The sequence below is a fragment of the Anolis carolinensis genome, chromosome 2 (assembly GCF_035594765.1).
Source record: "Anolis carolinensis isolate JA03-04 chromosome 2, rAnoCar3.1.pri, whole genome shotgun sequence".
Classification (NCBI taxonomy): domain Eukaryota; kingdom Metazoa; phylum Chordata; class Lepidosauria; order Squamata; family Dactyloidae; genus Anolis; species Anolis carolinensis.
In genome coordinates this window covers 134517939-134539962 of record NC_085842.1, presented here as the reverse complement: position 1 = coordinate 134539962, position 22024 = coordinate 134517939, and the positions used below count along the sequence as shown (strand labels likewise).

The following is a 22024-nucleotide window of genomic DNA, read 5'->3' as shown; positions in this document are numbered from 1 at the left end:
CCAGAGAGTCGGCATACTCTCTATCGATGAAATTGTTGGTAGCTCCAGAGTCTATCATGGCGTGGATCATGACGGGTCCCCTTTTTGCTGACCATAATGTGACCACGAGAAGGAACAGGACCCCGGTTGGCGGCTCTTGGATGGATTTTTTGACCGGGTTGGCGAGCCCCTCTACACCCGGTCGTTGGCTTCCCCCGCCGGCTGTGTGCCAGTCGGCTCAGACGCCTTCGTCTCCGTGGAGGACGCCGCCGCAAGACGGGCGGCAGGCTTCCCTTTGGCTGGGCACTCTCTGGCGAAGTGGCCCCCGTTCCCGCAGTACCAGCAGAGGTTTAAGCGTTGACGACGGGCCTTCTCGGCGGCATCTAGTCTGGGACGCACATTGCCCAACTGCATCGGCACCTCCTCACCTCCTCTGGGGTATGGGGTTGGCGGTGGGGGTCTCCACACCGGACGTGGCTGAACGCTGGCGGGAGCGGGGGGTTTTGCCCCGGCTCTACTGCCCTGGCCTCGAACCCACTGTTTCCTGTTGGCAATCATGACTTCAGCCCGTAAACATTGATCAATGAGTGCCTCGAGGGTCTGGGGAGGATCCACCTTGGAGATTTCTTCCAGCATTTCAATGTTGAGACCCTCCCGGAATTGTCCCCTGAGGGCTACATCGTTCCAGCCGGTGTTGTGGGCCAGCACTCGGAACTCGGCTATATACTGAGACATAGGTCTGTCTCCTTGGAAAAGGCGACGGAGTTTGTGACCGGCTGCCTCCAAATTGTCCTCGATTCCCCAAGTCTCCTTGAGGTGGTCCAAGAAGTGTTGCGCTGATCTTAGGTGTGGAGAGGCTTGGTCGAACAGTGCCGTCGCCCAGCTGGCCGCTGGCCCGTCTAGAAGACTGTAAACCCATGCCACTTTGATGTCTTCTTGGGGAAACTCGGCAGCACGGGCCTCCAGATAAGCTTGACATTGGCGACGGAAGACATGAACCTTAGAAGCTTCTCCAGTAAACTTGGTTGGCAACGCCATGGCCGGAAGACGAACTCCGCGTTCCTTCAAACCCCTTATTTCCCCATCCTGTGCATTGAGCTTATCACGGATTCGGTCCACCTCTTCCTTGTCGATGGTGTAGGTAATCGGCTGGCCGCTCGGCCCAGGTACGGTTCCGGTAGACATTCTGGCCGAGGTTAATTGGTGCTTAGGGTGGCGGAGTCAAACTGTCACGACCCAGGCTGCAGAGCACCAATAACCATACACAGAGGCCAGAATCTATCTAATATCTTTATTGTAGGAATATATAAAGTTAATAAAAACAAGTGTAGAAAATAGTCCAGAATTAGACCTTCCAGGAAAGGTCAGAATTAGTCCAAAAAAGCAATGTCCAATAAGAAATATTAAGGTCCAAAGTTGTAATCCAATAACCGAAACACTCACTTTGCCAAGCAAAGTGAGGGGAGATGACAAGGTCCTTTAGTCCATGAAACTTGAGCGAGGCTAGGAAATAACTTGATACTTGAAACAAGGCTTGAACGTGGAACAAGGTAACTAAGAACAAGAACAAGGTCCGTGGAATAACTTGATAAATCCGTGGAACAAGGCAAGGATTGATCCTGGGAAACAAGGCAAAGTCCGTAGATAAACAAAGGCTGGGAAGCAAGGCGAAGGCTGGATAGCAAGGCAAGGCTTGAGCAGGAGCGAGGCTTGAACCGGAGCGCGCTGTCCAGACACAACTCGCTCCGTAGGCTGACGAATTGACTCCGCGAAGTTACTACGCGGGTAAAACACCTAAATAGAGTCTAGCTTCCCGCCGAAGCAGTTCTCTGGGAATCAGAACCGAAAGCTAACTCTGAGACCAGATGTGAGACTCCCCAAAGATTCTCACGAGAAGCAGTCTTAATTGGCCACATTCTTAGCTGCAATCCTCGCACTCCTGCGCGAAGCTGAATCCAAACTTCTCTGTTGTTTACAAAACTCCCGGCGCAAGAATACGGGAGAAGTAGGCTCTGGGCTTGTTTGACATACTTCTGGGAGACAACTTTCTTGCAGGTGCAAGGTTCCCAGATCTGCCTGGGAAAGATCTGGCAGAGAGGAATCCAGTTCAGACTGGGAAGGTAAAAAACCCAAGTTTTCATCTTCATCAGGAATTACAATGTCCTGAGCAGGACTACAAGGCCCATGGGTCATCACACATACCTCCTCCAAAAATATGTGATAGGGTCGCCTTAGGGCAGTGGTTCCCAAACTTATTTGGCCTACCGCCCCCTTTCCAGAAAAAATATTATTCAGCGCCCTGGAAATTAATTTTTAAAAAAATTAATAGCAATTAAACAGAAAGATATATGTACCTGTGGCCATCACCGCTCCCCTGGATTGCTGCAGCGCCCACCAGGGGGCAGTAGCACCCACTTTGGGAATCACTGCCTTAGGGTCACCATAAGCTAGAAATAACTTGAGGCCCACAACAATCAGACCCAAAGCAGTGTAGTGTAAGTTATGAAGCAGGGATACCATGGTTCAGATTTATCATCAGCAGTTAATGCACTCAGTATTTTCAAGCAAGGTGCTGCTTTACACGTTTATTATGTATCTGCTGTAGATAGAACACTCAAACTATCTCACAGGACCGCTGTATGGATTATTCAAATGGTGCTCATGATACTCTGATAAATGCATATCTCCTGTATTGATTAACTGTGTTTTATTTCTTGTATTTTTCACATTCCTAGTATATAGATTTATCACTAATATCCCTGTTATTAAAACAACCTAGCATTAAAAGTTAGTTATACTGACATAATTAGAATGTACATTTCCTGGGTGTTAATGGGGCATTTCCTGTTGTTGGTGAAGCCAGATGGCAATTGGTTATGTTTTGTACTACAGTACTTTTAAGGAAGCCAATATATTGTGACAGGCTCTGTTCCTGTTTTAGCTTTTTATTCGTATTGATAGTTTTAACTAGAGAACATCTGCAGGTACTGCTGTACTGAATTCCACCATCCCTTACCATTGACACTTCTGTGTAAGGCTGATATAGATCACAGTCCATTGACATTTGGAGCAGCATGTATTCCACATTTTTGATATTAGCGAATCACTGTGATGCAACTACAGTATTCCTTTTCTTTGCTTCTGTTAATGCCTAAATGTGTCCCACTCCCCACATTTAGCTTATGTGTAGAAAAGTTTAGTGCTTCTTTATTCCTATCCCCTTCTACTACTTCCTCCTCTTCTCCCTTTACCTTATTCTTCAATCTCACTTGTCTCCTGGTACTGTTCCTGTTTCAGAATGCAGTAGACTCAGCTTCTAAATACTTACAGGAAAAACACACAAAATATTTATTTCTTACAGTTCCTGGGGGAACGTCAGAACAAGGGCTTTGCAGAGAAGGGATCCCATCCCCAAGAAATCCTGTTTCCCTAAATAACCAGTGCACTGAGATCAAGACATCTGAACAGAAACCCAGAGTTGCAGTTGCAGTGAACATAAACAGTCTGATGTCTGGCCCCATTAATTGGTGATTCTTTTCTAACTAGAGGAAGGTGATGAACACCATTTTGCAATACAGAAGAAACTATAATTCTGGTGTACTCTTCAGTCTACACCAAAATCTGTGAAATTGTTCAGTTGAAGTTTTCCCTGATATAATGTAGTACAGTAGAGTCTCACTTATCCAACACTCGCTTATCCAACGTTCTGGATTATCCAACGCATTTTTGTAGTCAATGTTTTCAATATATCGTGATATTTTGGTGCTAAATTCATAAATACAGTAATTACTACATAGCATTACTGCGTATTGAACTACTTTTTCTCCCAAATTTGTTGTCTGACATGATGTTTTGGTGCTTCTTTTGTAAAATCATAACCTAATTTGATGATTAATAGGTTTTTCCTTAATGCCTCCTTGTTATCCAACATATTCGCTTATCCAACATTCTGCCGGCCCGTTTATGTTGGATAAGTGAGACTCTACTGTATAAGCAAAGGAAGCAAATGTTCTGCAGATTTAATCTGACGAAGAGTCCCACTGGATCAGACCAGAGTCTTACATAGTGCAGCATCCTGCTTTCCACAGTAGCTGACCAGATGCCTACAGGAATCCCAAATACATGACGTGGAGATAAGAATGTATTCCCAAGTGTGCTTTTCTGCAACTGATATTTAAAAGCATGCTGCTTTCATTAGCAGTTGCTGCTGATAGTCTTTAAAGCGTTTTTAAAGCTTCTTCTCCTTCTTTTCCATACAAAACTCTAGAAAATTCATTGTGATCTTTAAAACAGCCAGAGTAGGTTGGGTGTTAGTGCTATATTGTAGATGGAGGAATGCTGTTAAGAAAAAGAATTACGGACTTCCTGATAGAGAGCTTGGTCTCCCTGCCACTTATACCAGCACTTTTCTACTTTGAAGGAAAACACTCTATGTAATAGTCAAGATGATTTACTAGATCAGGTTGTTCATCTAAGAGTGCATCTATTCTGTAGAATTAATGCAGTTTGATACCACTTTAACTGCCACGACTGAATGCTATGGAATTATAGGTGTTGTGGTTTCACGAAGTATTTAGCCTTGTCTAAGTACTTTGTAAAAAATACTTGCACCCAGGCAACTCCCAGGATTCCACAGCATTGAGCTATGGCAGTTCAAGTGGAGTCAAACTTCATTCATTCTACAGTGTGCGCTATATGGGAAATTTTATCACATTAGTTTCACTGGGAGATAATTATAGTTGGCTCATATATAAATTCAGTGTGTGAATAAGATTGCATGCGTGATGGTATAATCAAAGATATGGGGTTTTAATATTTCCACAACAATACAGATTTAGTGCAATCTGTTAACATACAATAATTAACACTAATTATTGAAGAAATTGTTGTTTAAACAACATTTTCAAATAACAATAGAACTCAGGGATTTTACACATCCTAATACAACCTCAAAAAATCAAGGGCATGTGTGTTCCAGATAAAAGAGTGATGAAGATGGATATAAATTTTATTTATATCCTGTCTTTCCCTCCAAACTGGGACTTAAGGCAATTTACAAATTAAAATGAGTACAATATAGGGAGAGCTGCTGTGATGTCCTGGAATGAGTATTAGATTACAATTCTGAAGATCAAGGTTGAATCCATGCTTAGCCATAGATATTCACTGGATGACTCCGGGCAAGTCACACACTCTCAGGTAAAGGAAGCCCCCACTCTGAACAAATCTTGCTAAGAAAACACTGTTATCGTTGTGCCTTAAGGGTGCCATAAGTTAGAAATGTCTTGGAAACATAGAACAGCAAATAAATAGTAGAAACATATACTTGAAAAGGATAAAAAGCAGTTTTAACAACTGTAATTTGGAACAACACAGTGCTCTTAAAACTCCTTTTAAAAACCTTATTTTTTCTACCAACTTTTTTATCTTTTCCAGATTAAATACAACCTTTGTTCCTTTCTCCTTTTGAGAGATTGGGTATCTGATTATCCATATCTCATATCTGACTCCTTAGAGAGCCCTGTCAATCTCTCTGTAACTGTAGTGTTTTTCTCTACAGAGATAGTTTCCTTTAAAATGTCATCTTTTGCAGCTGTTGCTTTTTTTCCATTGTGGGTTTCTTGCAATTTACTACACAGTATAGCTATGTATTCAGGCGAAAGATGGCAATGATATTTGAGAACCTTTTCTAGATTGGCTGTAGGAGCAATTTGATCACAAATGTCTGCACTACCTTTTGCTTAATTGTGAATTAAAGCTGGATTATATTATTGACAACTGCATTATCTTCAGAATGGAATGCATGGATGACAGTGATATCATAACTTCCTTCTTTATTGAAGTATAATAGATAGATCAATACAGGTTGAGCATCTCTTATTTGAAATACTTGGGACCAGAACTGTTTTGTATTTCAGAGTTTTAAGGATTTTGGAATACTTGCATATGTATACATAATGAGGTATCTTAGAGATGGGACCCTAGTCGAATTTATGTTCAATGTATACCTTATAAACATTTTGCATGATACAAAATGTGTGTGCACTTTACTAACAGAAAGCAAAGGTGTCATTATTTTACAACAATTTTGTATTTTGAAATTCTAGATAAGAAATGCTCAACCTGTATCAGATTCTTGAAACTGAAACAAACTGCTTTCTACCAGTTGCTGCTTTGTTAAATTTCACACCAAATTTTTAGTTAATTTTTTCTAACCATCTCCACCATAGCTATTTTGTGGGATATGGGGAGTATTGTTGGGGTGGAATAACTCTAGTTTACGGGCACACTTTTTACAAAGTTGTTTATTATGATTATTCATTCTGAATGTTTCCGTAACTTTACTATGTAGAGGCTTTAATTTTGTACAAAATGTTGAATGCCATGGGTATATTTGTAGTCAAGACATAAGATATTTGAAAATCACTAGCAATGAATGAGGGGAAAGGGCTGTGACATTAAAGTAGAACACATGTACCTTGCATAGATAGGATACAAGTTTAATCCTTCCCATTGTTGTTTAAGAATAGTTGCCCACTCAGTGTAGACTAAGGCTGGGGAAATTTGACTTTTAACGTGTTTTGAACCAATTCTCAGAAGCTCCATTCCATTTTATTGATGATACGGGATTGTGTGAGCTATGGTGCAAAACATGCTAAGACAGTGGCTCTCAGCCTGGGGTCTCCAGATGTTTTTGGCCTACAACTTCCAGAAATCCTAGCCAATTTACCAGATATTAGGATTTCAGAGAGTTGAAGGCCAAAAACATCTGGAGACCCCAGGATGAGAACCACTGTGCTAAGAGTAAAGGCCCTTCTATCCCAGTGAAGGCTCTTCTATCCAAGAACTAGTGTGATGTGATGCATGTGGTACTGCATTTGAAAATGGATACAACAGCTAGATTCCTGACTAGTCATTTGGATTATATTTCACCATACTCCATCTTTGTGAACAATTGCACAGGGCTCCAATCCAATCTCAAACTTCTCTCCATGTGTGCTGCCCATATATTAAGAGAACCATTCCCAGTCTATATTTCCTGGTGATGCAGTTGTAGTCCAACATATCTGGAAGTTGCGAGGTGAGGAATGGCTGTCTAAAGATATTTAAAAGAAGTCTTTCCCTAATTTTACTTTCCTTCAAAGGTATATCGGACGCTGTTGGGAGGAAAACCTCTGTAGTGGTTCTCTCTCCAGGGAAGTGTGACTGGTGTCTACATAGCTATTGCTCTGATGTTTGGTGAAGACTATTGATCTCAGCCTTTTATCTGTCTTATTTCTACTGGGGATGTTGTTGTTGCTGAGCTGTTCTTTGTTCCTGCTGCTCATATCATATGTTGTATGGTACTTTTTAGTTAAATAGCCCTTGGGTAAGTCACACTCCCTCAGGGCAACAGGCCTCTGAACACATCTTGTTAAGAAAATCCCATCATAGGTTTGCCTTGGGGCTGTCATAAGATTTGAAGGCATACAAAAACATAAACTATAATAATCTTTATGTTGATGGAAAGTTTTTCTCTATCGCATAACATTAGAATGGATGCTCCAGTGAAGCTGAATGATAGAGCATCCAGAACAGGCAGAAGGAAGTACAATGCATATTTGAGATTTTGGAGGTGGATCCTTTATGAAGATGATCCTTTCTTGTTGCTCTTCTCTAGGGGTTTCTAGTGTTCTGATAGTATATAAACTTCATAACCACAAACCAAAGAAAGCCTTAGTTGTCAGTTACCATTTAAAGCTGTCCAAGTTGGTGATCATCATTCTGTTTTATGGTAGCACAACCCACAGTTTAGCCATATGCAGAAGTACTTCCTTTTGTATACCTTTAATGCCTCACAATTCAGCTTCACAGATGACCATGGACTGTACTATAATAAGAGAGGAAATTTTTGTGTGTGTGCCATAAATAGGCCTGAGTCCTATTTGTAGTCTTGACTGTGGTAAATACAATGAATTAATGGAATTTATGTGCGTGTTTATGCCATTTGAAAATGGATTCTTTAGATTCAGTTAGAGTCATGTTATTATTTTATTTACTTTCAAGATTAAATCTGAGTGTATGAATACTTTGTCAGAATTTCTGAAGAGTTTTTTGGTTCATACAGTGTACCACAATACATGGGACAATGTTATATATTTTACCTTGCCAAAGATTTTCTACTTTCGAAGAGTGTATCTGCACTGCAGAATGAATGCAGTTCGACACCACTTAAACTCCCATGATGAAAATTCCCATGATGGAAGTTGTAGTTTGGTGAGACAACAGGCCTCTTTGGCAGAAAAGACTAAAGGTCTTTTAAAACTTCAAATCCCAGGATTCCATAGCATTGAGCTATGGTAGTTAAAAAGGTGTCAGACATGAAGGAAAGAAAATTGGGGCGGGGTGGGGGAGATACAGACACAGATCGATGGAAATGATTGAGGAGATAATGAAGTAAGAAGCAAAGGAAAGGAATGGGGAGAGATACAGACACGCTTTGGCTCAGCACTAAGATTTTGTGGCAGGGAGGGAAAAGGCCCATTCATAACTGAGTTATAGGTCAGTAGGATGTTTGTAACTGGGGGACAGCCTGTATTTCAATCCTGATATTGCAGTGAGCCAAGTAATGACCCAACAATAACATCAACCTTCCTGTTTGTTGCTACTAGAAGTCCTTGAACTTCTGTACCTGAATTTCCTTGTATTCCTTTAGTTAAAACCCAGTGACTGAAAATTGATCACTCATTTGCTCTCACAAAGCTGCCTCCTTTCTTTGCAATTTCTGCAGCTGAGCCATCAACGCAGCACTAGGTACTTCCTACAAAACTGGCACATATATTGTTAGGCAGATTGTTCCACACATCAGGAAGAAACCCCTCATGGGCAAAGAACAGTTGGGAGTAATTCAACAATTGTATAAAAGACAGAAATATCCAAGTGTTAACAAAAATGAGGAGGTTCGATTTTTTTTAATCCACGGACAGGATGGCCTGACTTTTATATTGAGTTTGGAGGACCCTGGAAAGTGGCCATGTGTGCTTTTATAATATTATTATATTATCTGTGTTTCACACATGAAAGACATGGTTTGGAGAAGGGAGCATTCCATTATCTGTTAAGCAGCATTTTGATTTGAGGTAGCAAAGTTTTCCATGTGATGCATGTTGATCCAGTAAAACATGTAATCCAGATTTCTTTGCCAACAGATCCCCTTGGATGGTAATGTAGCAGAATTGTGGATTTGTTTGTAATAGATTAGCCACCTATGTTGTTGGTCATGCCAATCAAAGATTGTTTTATGCTGTTCAACAATTGAACAGGCAAACTGTTGTGGGATGTAGGCAGTTGGATTAGAGGTGATCTTGGCCTGAGCAGTGTAGTCTTCTCCAAGATGGGAATGAAAAATCGCAAAAGGTCATTTCTAAACCTCTCTCTCCCCCCTCCCGAAATTGTAAAAATTATATAGTCAGCCCTCTTTATCTGCAAATTCTGCACCCATGTATGTATTTACCATTTTATATAAGGGACACCACCTTACTAATCATTATATGTAATAGGACTTGAGCACCCATGGTTTTTACTATCCACAATCTGTTCTGGAACAAAATCTCAAGGGATACCCAGGACCCACTATATTGCGATATTTAAATATCTAACAGCTGCATGATCACTGGTTTTTGTTTTAGATTTTGTTTTGTGTGGGGAGTCTCTTGGGCCATACTGTTTGAGATTCTCATCAAGTATATTGGAATCTCTTGTGTGGTATATAGCTCAGCTTCATGTTCTAAATGGTATTCAGGATATTCAAAGCAGAGGGATGCCAGGGAAGTGTGTTACAAAGAGGTAGATTGACACCTGGTCAATTTGAAATAGGGTGCAAAGGACAGAATAGTATTGGATCCATGCTTAGTATGGAAATCAGTAACCCTGAGAAGTTTTCCTGTTTTCCTGTTTTTGAAGTCTTTTGAAGGCCTAGAAATAGTTTTAAAAATATATGAAAATTGCCAGTGTAGGAGCTGTGAACAAGCTTTGTAGTTTTGAAAGGGCAGTGCTCTATTGATATTCGTCTTTTCTCCTGAATAACAAAACAGAATAAGTGATGCAAAATAATTTACATGTTATTGTGCGTTTTATAGAGATATAGAATTTTGATTACCTCGACTCAGAATTTTGATTGTTCACTCAGAATTTTGATTGTTGATTGTTCAAAGTACACACAGTCCTGTATTGATCATACCTTTTGCTCCTTCTTCATATAGTGTGTACCTTATGACAGGAAATAAATCCTAGCTACCTCACATAAAAAAGAATTTCTCATAGTGGTTGTCTTGGATTGCCTGGACCTTGTTCTTTTTCCATCAAGGTTTATGTTCACCAGGAACTATTTCTACAATACACAAATTAGTGCTGTAACTGCAAAGAATTTTGGGGCTCCTTTTGCATTGTAAAACCAAAACACAAGAAAATAGAGCGTGCAGATCAGCCTGTGCCTATTTTACCAAATGCTTGCATCATACATTGTTAATGCTTCCAAACAATTTGATTCATTGTGTCCTTTGTTCTTTGTTCATAGTTAATCATCACTTGCTTATAATGGGTTGCCTTTTTTAATCCAGTGCAGGTCCATATTGCTCTGTCCTTAGCATAAACAGTATTACATTCTCTCACATGTTGTCCTGGTCAGTTCTGCTTTAAAAATTAGGTTAAAATGGGCTCTTTTGTGGCAGACAATCCAGTGCTGTGTGTCTTGGCTAATCTGTCTACAGCAGTTGAAACGGGAAACAAAAAATCCATCCTGAAGTCTTTGTATTTACTGCTTTCAAAACTAGACTACATCAAGATGCAGGCATTGAAATAATGGGCCTTAATTGATGTCTGTTCCCAGTAAAAAAATGTGTACACTTCTAGAGCGTACCATACAGTCTGCTCAGCAACAAAGCAAAGGTGCACACTGTATTCTGTATAAACTGAATGTATGTCTTTAGCACATGCCTCCAGATCAGAGCCGTCCCGAGGTAATTTTCGGAAGTAGGCGACCGGAATTTTGGCACCCCTCCGGAGTTTTGGCACTCCCCCAAAACAAATTGCTGATAAATACTGGCATTGGTGTCGATTGGAAGGCCTGCGCATGCGCACAGACCCATCAACCATGCTTTTTGGGTGATGGGCCTGTGCGCGTGCTCAGGCCATCCAGTCGACTGTGCGGTCAATTGGAAGGGCTGCACATACGCACAGGCCCATCGGCGGGCGGTAGGCGAGGAGTATTCGAACAGTGAGGGAGAGCAGGAGGGCGGACGGGTGGCTGGGCCTTCCGCCGCTGCCATCTCGACAGCACCCCCACATGGTCTGCGCCACAAGCGACTGCCTAATTCGCCTCACTGTTGGACTGCCTCTGCTTCAGATCCCTTAGGAATAGGCAGGTATGTGGACTTTTCTTAGCAAATAAGCCAATATGGGAAATATAGGAAACAGGGGAAAGCCTTACGCAAGGACAAGGCTGTCAAGTCCCCAGTATTAGTCATACAAGATAATGCCTGACATAAGGAGTTCAGATGTACTTATTGCATAAAATTTCCAAAAAAAAATTTAAAAGGCAAATGAGAAAGAACTCTGAAACCCTTCTAGCAAAAAAAAAAACCATATGTGAAGAAGCAACATTGTTGCAATTTTAATGAGAAATGGTCTCATAATTTTACTTTTGAGTACATATTTTAGAGGAACATCAAAAAGGGTGAAAAGCTGTGGTGCAGATGAATTGCTTTGCATATTGAGATGGAAACATTGACAGCCTTATCAAGCACCTGAGGTTACAAATATACTGAAGCCAGAGTGTGAATGTTATGAACTGTGTCAGATGCATTGAGATTTAAAGGACCTCCTTTCTTGGATTAGTTTGTGTGCATTTTTCAGAGGATCTCATAATTCATTACTTTAAAATCAAAATGGAGAATGTAGGACAACGAGTGGGTGTTTGCCTTACTTTTTAGAGGTCATTTTTATAACATCTCCATGTTAAACTGTTTGAATGACAGTTTCATGATGTATAATATTTGGCCCTCAATTTTGACAAATCTGATGTGTATGAGAAGCAAGGAGTGTGCTGAACATGAACAAGATTTATTTCTCAGAGTTGTTTTTGAAGACGGAAAAGTGACTGTGTGTAGTCTTTCAGTTTCTAAGGAAGAAGACGACTTTTCTTTGTATCTTGGATTAATGCATACTTGTTTCTTTTATTCAGATAAGGCCACCAACCCCCTGAACAGACAAGAAGACTGGGAATATATAATTGGCTTCTGTGATCAGATCAACAAAGAACTTGAAGGGTGTGTGTTGAAAACATAAAGCTGCATCATAAACATTTTTTGGAAAAAGTTTAATAGAATTGCAGTTTTTATGCTTCGTTTAATGTGTTTAATGTGTGACAGTCCAACATTCAATAATTTGATATGTAATACGTGAGTTTTATAAAGCTTGATATGTGCTGCTCTTCCAGACCTGTCTAATGGATGCACAATGTTCAGGCTGTTTTGATAGCTGTAACAATGTAGCCAGTGAATATAGGTAGGGCTCATTCTGGAGCCAAGTTTCAGCAAGGTGTATCTTGTAAACTTAATTTCTGATTCTAAATGCTTTTGGAAATGAAGACTGTTAATTCATCTGTTCAGGTATCCATCTGCAAAACAGACATCATTGCCATGTCTGCAGTCTTTAATATTTACACAGGGCTTTTATGTTTCTAAAACAATATCCAGATGTTCATAACAAACCCCCTGTGAAGCATAACACTTCTGTGAAACTGGGGAGTATTATCACTCCCACCTAGAGAAAATGGAAAGGCAAGAAGATTATAGTCTATTCAGGATTACACTGTAAGATTTGGGGTGCCCCCAGGACTTCCCGTTCTCTGTTTGCAGATCAAGTTTGCAGACGACACAAAACTGGGAGGGATAGCTAACACTCCAGAAGACAGGAGCAGAATTCAAAACGATCTTGACAGACTAGAGAGATGGGCCGAAACTAACAAAATGAAGTTCAACAGGGACAAATGCAAGATACTTCACTTCGGCAGAAAAAATGGAAATCAAAGATACAGAATGGGGGACGCCTGGCTTGACAGCAGTGTGTGCGAAAAAGACCTTGGAGTCCTCGTGGACAACAAGTTAAACATGAGCCTACAATGTGATGCGGCAGCTAAAAAAGCCAACGGGATTTTGGCCTGCATCAATAGGGGAATAGCGTCTAGATCCAGGGAAGTCATGCTCCCCCTCTATTCTGCCTTGGTCAGACCACACCTGGAATACTGTGTCCAATTTTGGGCACCGCAGATGAAGGGAGATGTTGACAAGCTGGAAAGCGTCCAGAGGAGTGCGACTAAAATGATTAACAGTCTGGAGAACAAGCCCTATGAGGAGAGGCTTAAAGAGCTGGGCATGTTTAGCCTGCAGAAGAGAAGGCTGAGAGGAGACATGATAGCCATGTACAAATACATGAAGGGAAGTCATAGGGAGGAGGGAGCAAGCTTATTTTCTGCTGCCCTGCAGACTAGGACACGGAACAATGGCTTCAAACTACAGGAAAGGAGATTCCACCTGAACATCAGGAAGAACTTCCTCACTGTGAGGGCTGTTCGACAGTGAAACTCTCTCCCCCGGGCTGTGGTGGAGGCTCCTTCCTTGGAGGCTTTTAAGCAGAGGCTGGATGGCCATCTGTCGGGGGTGCTTTGAATGCGATTTCCTGCTTCTTGGCAGGGGGTTGGACTGGATGGCCCATGAGGTCTCTTCCAACTCTACTATTCTATGATTCTATGATTCTGTTTGATATACTAGATTAACTGTGAGGACAGAGCAGTTAAAGGGATTCCAGGCTATAAGTATGGCATTTGTTTTTTATTGTACCCTTTTATGTGCTTCATTCTCAATTTATGAAATAAAACAGAAGGATGTGCAGCTGACACTCCGTATGTCGCTTGTCAGACTATTTTCCTTCATTTGGGACTCTCTGATAACTCCTTCAAAGTTTCAACTTTTTTTTCCAAAGCAAATTTGTAAGCTGTCTGTTTGCAGGTACAATTTTGAAAATATTATGCTGCATATGCAGTGCCACCTGTGCAAGTGAGGTCTTTGATAGCACCCATTGCTCCAAACCCTGCAGCAGGCATCTTCAGTCTGCAGCCCTCCAGGTTTTTGTGCCTCCAACTCCCATAAGCTTTAGTGAACTTGTTCAATGATCAGGAATTCTGGGAATTGAAGTCCAAAACACCTGGAGGACTGTAGGTTGAAGAGTCTTGCCCTACAGCAACTAAGTCTGTGAACCTGCAAAGATCACTGTTTTCTCTGTCTTCCCCTATTTACTTCCATTTCCTTCCTCTTCCACTGCTGCCTTCTTAGTTCCAGTATTAGACTGTAAGCAGGGACGGCAGTAGTCTCCTGTTCTCTGTAAGCTTAATTTACATGGCTAATGCTATCTGCATAAAATACACTCTCTGTTTTAGTCCACAGATAGCCGTGAGGCTACTGGCTCATAAAATCCAATCTCCACAGGAATGGGAGGCAGTCCAGGCCTTGACAGTAGGTGCTCCTTATCTCTCTTCTACATTCTGTGTTTACATACAAACATAATGTTTTCACCAAGTCCAACTGGATGATTGATTCTTCTTTTGATTAAAGAAGATAAGTTTGATTTTTGAAGTGGTTGCTGGGCACCTGGCAAAATATAGATTAGATGACCTTTGGTTCCTCCTGCTCTTAGACTGTAATGTAAGATAAAATGCGAATAGGTGATTCACATTGTTATAAAGGATATTCTGATTGTATCAATCCTGAGTCTGTGTTCCCAAAACAAATAGTGTTCATGACTTATGATTCCTTCCTTATGAATCAGTTTAGTGGGAACTGCCAAATATAATGTATTTTCTGCAATCTGTATATTTCTGTATCACATAGTTTTGTATTTGGCTTTCTGGAGCACACTCCATTGAACATAGTGAAAGAGAGGATTAGGCTGTGTTCATCTTAGTGTTTTGTTTCCCGTTGGGGAGATGGTGGCGGGGTATAAATAAAGTTTATTATTATTATTATTATTATTATTATTATTATTATTATTATTAGCTGTCAAATTATGAAGTAATTTAGAAAATATGCGTGTGGTGTATGTTAAATAACATGGACGGAATTTTCAGTAATTAGATGTAAGAGCACCTGTGCCTTGAACAACGTCCTGTTAATGCCCACATAATATTACATTCTATTCTTGTTGTTCCCCTTCTCTGTTTCAGCCTAGGCCTCTCTTTCATGCCCCACATTCTGATCTTAGCCAAAACATTTCCGATCCTACAGAAGCCCAAATCAAGTTAAGTTATATAAATAAGTGGCATATATGCAGTCATTTTTTCTGAGTGCAGAATTTGAAAGAACAGTTTTTCTGGATATAAAATACATTCAAATACACTAAGGGAAAATGCACAAAAGATTCTGATAATGTCGAAATAGGATATATTGTTTAAAAACGCCCTTTCATGTGGATAAAACCCTCTCCAGCCAAGTTTATGTGTGGGAATTCTTAATGAAACAGTTCTCTTTGGTTAATGTGTATACTGCTTTTTGCACATAAGGCCTTCATGGCTACTTTAAGCGATATTTGAGTTGTCATATTCATTATTTATTTATTTGTTCATTTATTGCACTGTCGCTGTGCATGGAATTTTACAAGAAGAACAAAGCAGTTACCTAGCATCAGGCTTACAATCTAATTATGATAAGATGGCAATTTAGGAGGGAATTAAGTCTCCACAACTTGGCAGTTGCGATGGAGGGAGGAGCTTTCATCTACTTCTAGGCCTAGCCATGATAGAGTTGTTCCATTTGTTCATCCTCCAAAGTCATGGCATTGACAGTTGAAGCAGAGGCAGGGTCTTTATCTGCTTCTGGGTCTAGACTTGATGAAGCTGTGCCTGTCTCTTGTCCTTGTTCCTCCAAGGTTGTTGGCTAAAGCATCAGTCTTGAGCAAAACATATTGTATAAGCAAGAGCATTGCGATATTGTGCAAACAGCTTCTGTCTCTTTAGCATAGCATTGGCATGTTTAATGTTGCATGTACATAGAGCAGGGGTCCCTAGACTAAGGCCCGCAAATTGGATTTGGCCTTCTATGGTCATTTACCTGCCCCCGCTTAAACTTTAGACTTAGCGTCACCCAAATCTGAAAGGACTTGAATCCACATAACAACAACAACAACAACAACAACTTTATTTTTATATTCCGCTCCCATCTCCCCAGAGGGGACTCAGGGCGGCTCACATGGGGACAAGGCCAGTTTCAACATACAATAAAATACTGCATAATTAAACCAATGTAAAACAGGTAAAATAGTATAAACATACAAACCAGCATAAAACATCATCAAAACATTAGAACATTAGAGTCTGAACATAATATACAAACTGTAAGATAAAATTCAGCAGACTCTACAAGAGGGAATTAAGGATCTAATTACAGAGTTCAATCAATAAGAGTGGAGTGTGATAAAGTGCAGTAGTTGTGGCAACTAATAACTAACCAGAACTATTTATTCGAATGCACATCGAAATAACCATGTTTTAAGGTCCTTTTGAAAAATGGATAGTGAGGATGCCAGCCTGATCTCCCTAGGGAAGGAATTCCAGAGCCGAGGGGCCACCACCGAGAAGGCCCTCTCTCTTGTCCCCACCAGACGAGAGAGAGGAGGGCCTCCCCAGAAAATCTCAAGGCATAACAACAGCAATCTTAATTTGCTTGACAAGCTCATCAGCCAAAATCAGGCTTGCACTTAATAATAATAATAATAATAATAATAATAATAATAATAATAATAATAATAATAATAATAATTTATTTCTAGACCGCCCTCTCTCCCCAGAGGGACTCAGGACGGTTAACATGCATGTAAATGGCAAACTTTCAATGATTCAGCTACTTCACTTAATATCAAAAGTATAAAATGATGATAATATACTCATTATAATAAAAGTTCCAAATTAGAAAAAAACAATAAATGTAAACATGACACTCAGTGAAATCATTATTGCACAAAGTGAGCATATACCTAGACCGAATGAAATGACCAAGTTGCAGAGAATGTTCAGTATTTGTTGTAATTTCACTTAGACCATAACTGCTGTGGGATGACAGTTATGTTAATCTTCCTCCTCTCCATATGCTAAGGTGCAAAGATGTGTCTTTAACTGTTTCCTAAAGGAGAGGAGGGTGGGGGACATTTTTATTTCTTTAGGGAGGGAGTTCCAGAGGTGGAGGCAATCATGGGGAAGGCCCCCTCTCTCATATCCACCAGCCGCGCTTGTGACGGGTGGGACCGAGAGCACTTGAAATACTGATAAGTTTATGTTGGTTAAAATTGTTCTTCATTTTAAATATTGTATAGTTCTTTCATGTTTTTTGCGCTACAAATATGTGTGAAGTGTGCATAGGAATACATTCATTTTTTTCAAACTATAGTTGCCCCCCCCCCCCCCCCCACACACACACACACCATGAGAGACCATGGACTGGCCCTCTGCTTAAAAATTTTGAGGATCCCTGGCATAGAGGCATCAGTGCATTGATCCCATGTGATCAAATTACATAAATAATGCTCCACAAATTTGGAGATATGGCACAGTTTTTGCCCATGAACTTTGTGGCCAACATATGTTGTCTTCTCTACAGTTGACTGGAATCAATTTGGACCATCACTATTTCATGCCCCTCCCTATACATAGTTATCAGCATTGCAACCTTTTTTCTTGCTTTGTTCCTATTGAGCCATATTAGTAGAACTGTTTACAGTATCAGAGGGAAATTGCTGGGAGAATCGGTCTCATTTGCAGAGAGCTTTATCTTAGTGTTCAGACCATATTGTGCAGGTTACTTTAAAAAAAAAACCATGTACAACTTGTGTCTCCATTGTGTGGGGTAATACCCTGAGGTAGACCAGAAAAATTGTTTTTGTCTTATGTTTATTTGTTTGCTTAACTGCAGGTATTAGAAGCTTGTATGAAAAACTGTGGCCGAAGATTTCATAATGAAGTGGGGAAGTTTAGGTTTTTAAATGAGCTAATCAAAGTTGTGTCTCCCAAGGTCAGTATGAAGTTTATTTTTCTCACACGTTCTTTTGTGTGTGGCTTCCTTTGATCTGTAAAATATCACTGTTGATAAGTAAACAAGTAACTAAACAAAAATCTAAAACTTGAGAAAAAGTACCTTACTCTGTCTGGATATCTGAATAGTCAGAGGATAATGTGACTGTTCATATAATCATATAGTTAGGAGTTATACAAAGAAAATACATTGCATTCAGAGTAACAAAGTAATTTTACTCCACAGTTCTGTGCACTTTGACCTGGGAGTAATTCTCATTGAGCTCAATGAAACTTACATCTAAGTAGACATGCATGAGAGCCCCCCGTGGCGCAGTGTGTTAAAGCACTGACCTGCTGAACTTGTGGACTGAAAGGTTGCAGGTTCGAATCCGGGGAGTGGAGTGAGCACCTGCTGTTAACTCCAGTTTCTGCCAACCTAGCAGTTCGAAAATATGTAAATGTGAGTAGATCAATAGGTACTGCTCCAGCGGAAAGGTAATGGCGCTCCATGCAGTCATGCCGGCCACATGACCTTGAAGGTGTCTATGGACACTGCCGGCTCTCTGGCTTAGAAATGGAGATGAGCACCAACCCCCAGATTCGGACACGACTGGACTTAATGTCAGGGGGAAACCTTTACCTAGACATGCATAGGATTGCAGTGCCAGATAACAATTGTTCAGATACCGTGTTTCCCCGAAAATAGGACTTCCCCTGAAAATAAGACCTAATAGAGGTTTTGGCGAATTGCCAAATATAAGACATCCCCCCCCCCCCCCAAATTAAGACCTAGGAGGAAGGACCCTCTACTGCTGAGGAAGGTGCATGCGGTGTGAAGGAGAAAGAGGGAAAAGCGTGCCTTTCCCTCCTCCTTCATCTTCTTCAGTGGTGGCGGTGGCTCCCTCCTCCGTCGAGGAAGAAGAAGGAGGGAAAGGCGCACACCTTTCCCTCCTCCTTTGCCTTCCTCGGCAGAGGAGGGAGCAAAATTAGACATCCCTGAAAATAAGACCTAGCGCGTCTTTGGGAGCAAAAATTAATATAAGATACTGTCTTATTTTGGGGAAAACACAGTACTGTTAACTGTTTCATTCTGTTTTGGATAAATGGGGATGGCAGGTGTCAAAATACTTTTTAAACTGCAGACTTCTTACAGTCTTGGAAGCCATCCTTGGAAAATAGATTTGCATCTTGAATGTCTTGATGAATATAGTAGTGAGTATTCCTCTCTTATATCAGCAAAAATAAATCCTGTAGCAGAGTTTACACACACCTCAGCACCTAGTGGCTCAGAATAAATCATTTTATTTGAGGGCTGTGAAATGTAAATATTTTCACTTGTTGGTTATTCTTTCAGTACCTGGGAGACAGAGTGTCAGAGAAGGTCAAAACCAAAATAATTGAGCTCCTCTACAGTTGGACAGTGGCTTTGCCTGATGAATCCAAAATCAAAGATGCCTATTACATGTTGAAAAGACAAGGTGGTAAACAGTTCCCTGTTCTGTCTTTCCTTTTCCTTCCTTGTTGGTAGCTAGGGCTTTTGTAATATGGTGGCATCAGAGGCAAGACTTCTACTCCAGCCTGAAGGAGTTCAGCCTTTCTGCAGAAACTTTGATGTATAGAGGTCAGAATGGTGGGGATACAGATCTGACTTCATGATAAATTGACAATTGATATATTGACTGCTAATTTATCTTAGCTGCTCAGCCCCAATGCTGACGTTGATTAGTTGGGTCACATGATATTAAGTATCAAGCAAGTTGCAGAATCAAAAGCAGTCATGCAGACTAATGGGTAAGAATTGATTAGATTGTGAGAGGAAGGATGTCTAAAGAGAAGAACTTACCCAACATAATATCTGGAGTTCATTCCACATAATAAAAATGGGTACTTCTCTGAAAGTGAGCTGATTACTGCTGTTTGGAATCAAGTTTTCAGAACAATGTCAGGTTTGTGGGATGACAAGTGGTTGTAGTCTTTATCAGCTTCTTCAGGAACAAGTGTAATAAGAACAGCATTAGTTTGTTGAATACCCTATATCAGATCAGAATCCATTTTGAGGATTATTATTATTATTATTTCAGAGAACTTGTTGGAAATGAAAAGATACCAATTTGTTATAAAATGACCAGACAACTTGTATGTTTAATATTACATTTTTTCTGTTTCAGGCATTGTTCTGTCTGACCCTGCAATTCCTATGGAGAGAGCGCTAATCCCTTCTCCTCCGTCCCGTCCTAAAAACCCTGTGTTTGATGATGAGGAGAAATCCAAGGTAAAATAGAAGCTAGAACTTAGAATTAACTGCCAAGTCATGTTGTGTTTCCTTTAAAGGATAGTAAAGTTATTGTTTGCTTCAGAGTAGAATGAATGCTGCTGTCTGGTTGTCATTGGATTTCAACTCTTCAACGTTCCTCTCCATTTGCTATGCTGGCTAGGGCTGCTGGGAAATGCAGTTTAGCAGCATCTGTCTAGTACTTTTCCTTCCCAAATGTTCAGGCAGTTACAGTTTTAAAATGTTAAAGGTTTTTCAAGTACTGTAGTTACCTTTTTCCATGAATACTGTAGTGCATCAACTTGGATTTCAAAAACTTAAATGGTTATACATTTTCCAAAGTGTATTACATTTCTCCCAAATTTTTTTGTATCTTTTCAATTGGGATGTCCAACTAAAGAGCTAATTACCCCCTTAGCACTGTCGACTTCATCTCTCCCCACATTGCTGCTCTTAAAGCAAACAGGAAATGCAGTTTTGAAGGGTTTTTCTGCTTTGAATGGCACATCTTTGGAGGCAAGGAGCAAAGTGTGGTTGGATATTGCTCACCCTTCTATAAGTGAAAAGTGGGACTCTTGTAAAGCTCTCACAAACACTTGCCTCATTTGGGAGAACACTTCATTCACTTATCTTTACTGTTTGCTGAAAACAAGCAAAATCAGAGAAATTAATGTTTCTGAACATTTTAAAAACTGTTTTTCTCTATTTTTATTTTTGCAGCTTTTAGCTAAACTATTAAAAAGCAAAAATCCAGACGATTTACAAGAAGCAAACAAACTTATTAAATCTATGGTGAAAGAGGTGAGCCTGAGCACTTAATGATATATTAGTAGAGAAGTGTCTCATCTTGGAGGCTAAATAGGATTGGGCCTGGATAGTACTTGGATGGGAAACTGCCAATGAATAACAGGCACTGTAGGCTGTATTTCAGAGAAAGGAGCTGGCAAAAGAACTTTAAATCCCATGTAATTCATAGGTTCGCCATAAATGACAGCAGTTTGGAGGGATGTACATATATGAGATTATTGTTTGTGGTTTATTTTGTAGTTTGAAGCATTTTAGAACCTATTTGATCTAAACTACTGGGCTCCTCGATGCCAGAAAACCTGGATATCTTTACTCTCTGTAAGCAATTTGTTTTTCTTAAAGAATAGGGCTGTTGTTATTGTGGTTTGCACTGTGACTATAGTTTGAATTACAAAATAAAACAGTAATTTGCTATCCCAGTCAGTCTTCCAATTCTGGAATTAGTTTGGGCTATCTACTCTGAAGGCTTCTGTTATCTTCAGTTTGCTTCTCCTTTCTCCTACTAACAAGTACATTACACACTGAAGAACTAACAATTATGGGAAACTGTGTGAAAGGACTAAATGGAAGGATATTTTTGTATTTTTAAGTCTAGTTTACACAAGGGGTATTTTAGCAGGCACAGCTGCTTGCACGCAATTGAGAAAATCTGCAAAAACTATCTCTTCTAGACATCATATTGATATTAGAACTCTGTTCTTCTTTGCATCTGATCACCTTAAATGAAGAGGACAGACCTCAACTGCAAGACACATCCTATTACCCTTTGTGCTTTATGAGCCTTTAAGAAATGAGAAACAAACATATTTTCAAATCAATTCCCAAGCTCATCTTTATGCAACAAAGGACTAGATATTTATTATTACCTTTAT

General features: G+C 40.2%; 1 protein-coding gene across 1 annotated transcript in view; it reads left to right on the top strand.

Moving 5' to 3' along the window:
• gga3 (golgi associated, gamma adaptin ear containing, ARF binding protein 3) overlaps nt 1-22024 on the top strand; it is a 42318-nt gene that overhangs the window by 6590 nt on the left and 13704 nt on the right. Inside the window, exons 2-7 of the mRNA XM_003217262.4 lie at nt 12200-12284; nt 14453-14528; nt 17973-18071; nt 19428-19551; nt 20242-20345; nt 21066-21146. Of these exons, the coding sequence (XP_003217310.1) occupies nt 12200-12284; nt 14453-14528; nt 17973-18071; nt 19428-19551; nt 20242-20345; nt 21066-21146 (569 nt within the window). The remainder of the gene's footprint in view (nt 1-12199; nt 12285-14452; nt 14529-17972; nt 18072-19427; nt 19552-20241; nt 20346-21065; nt 21147-22024) is intronic.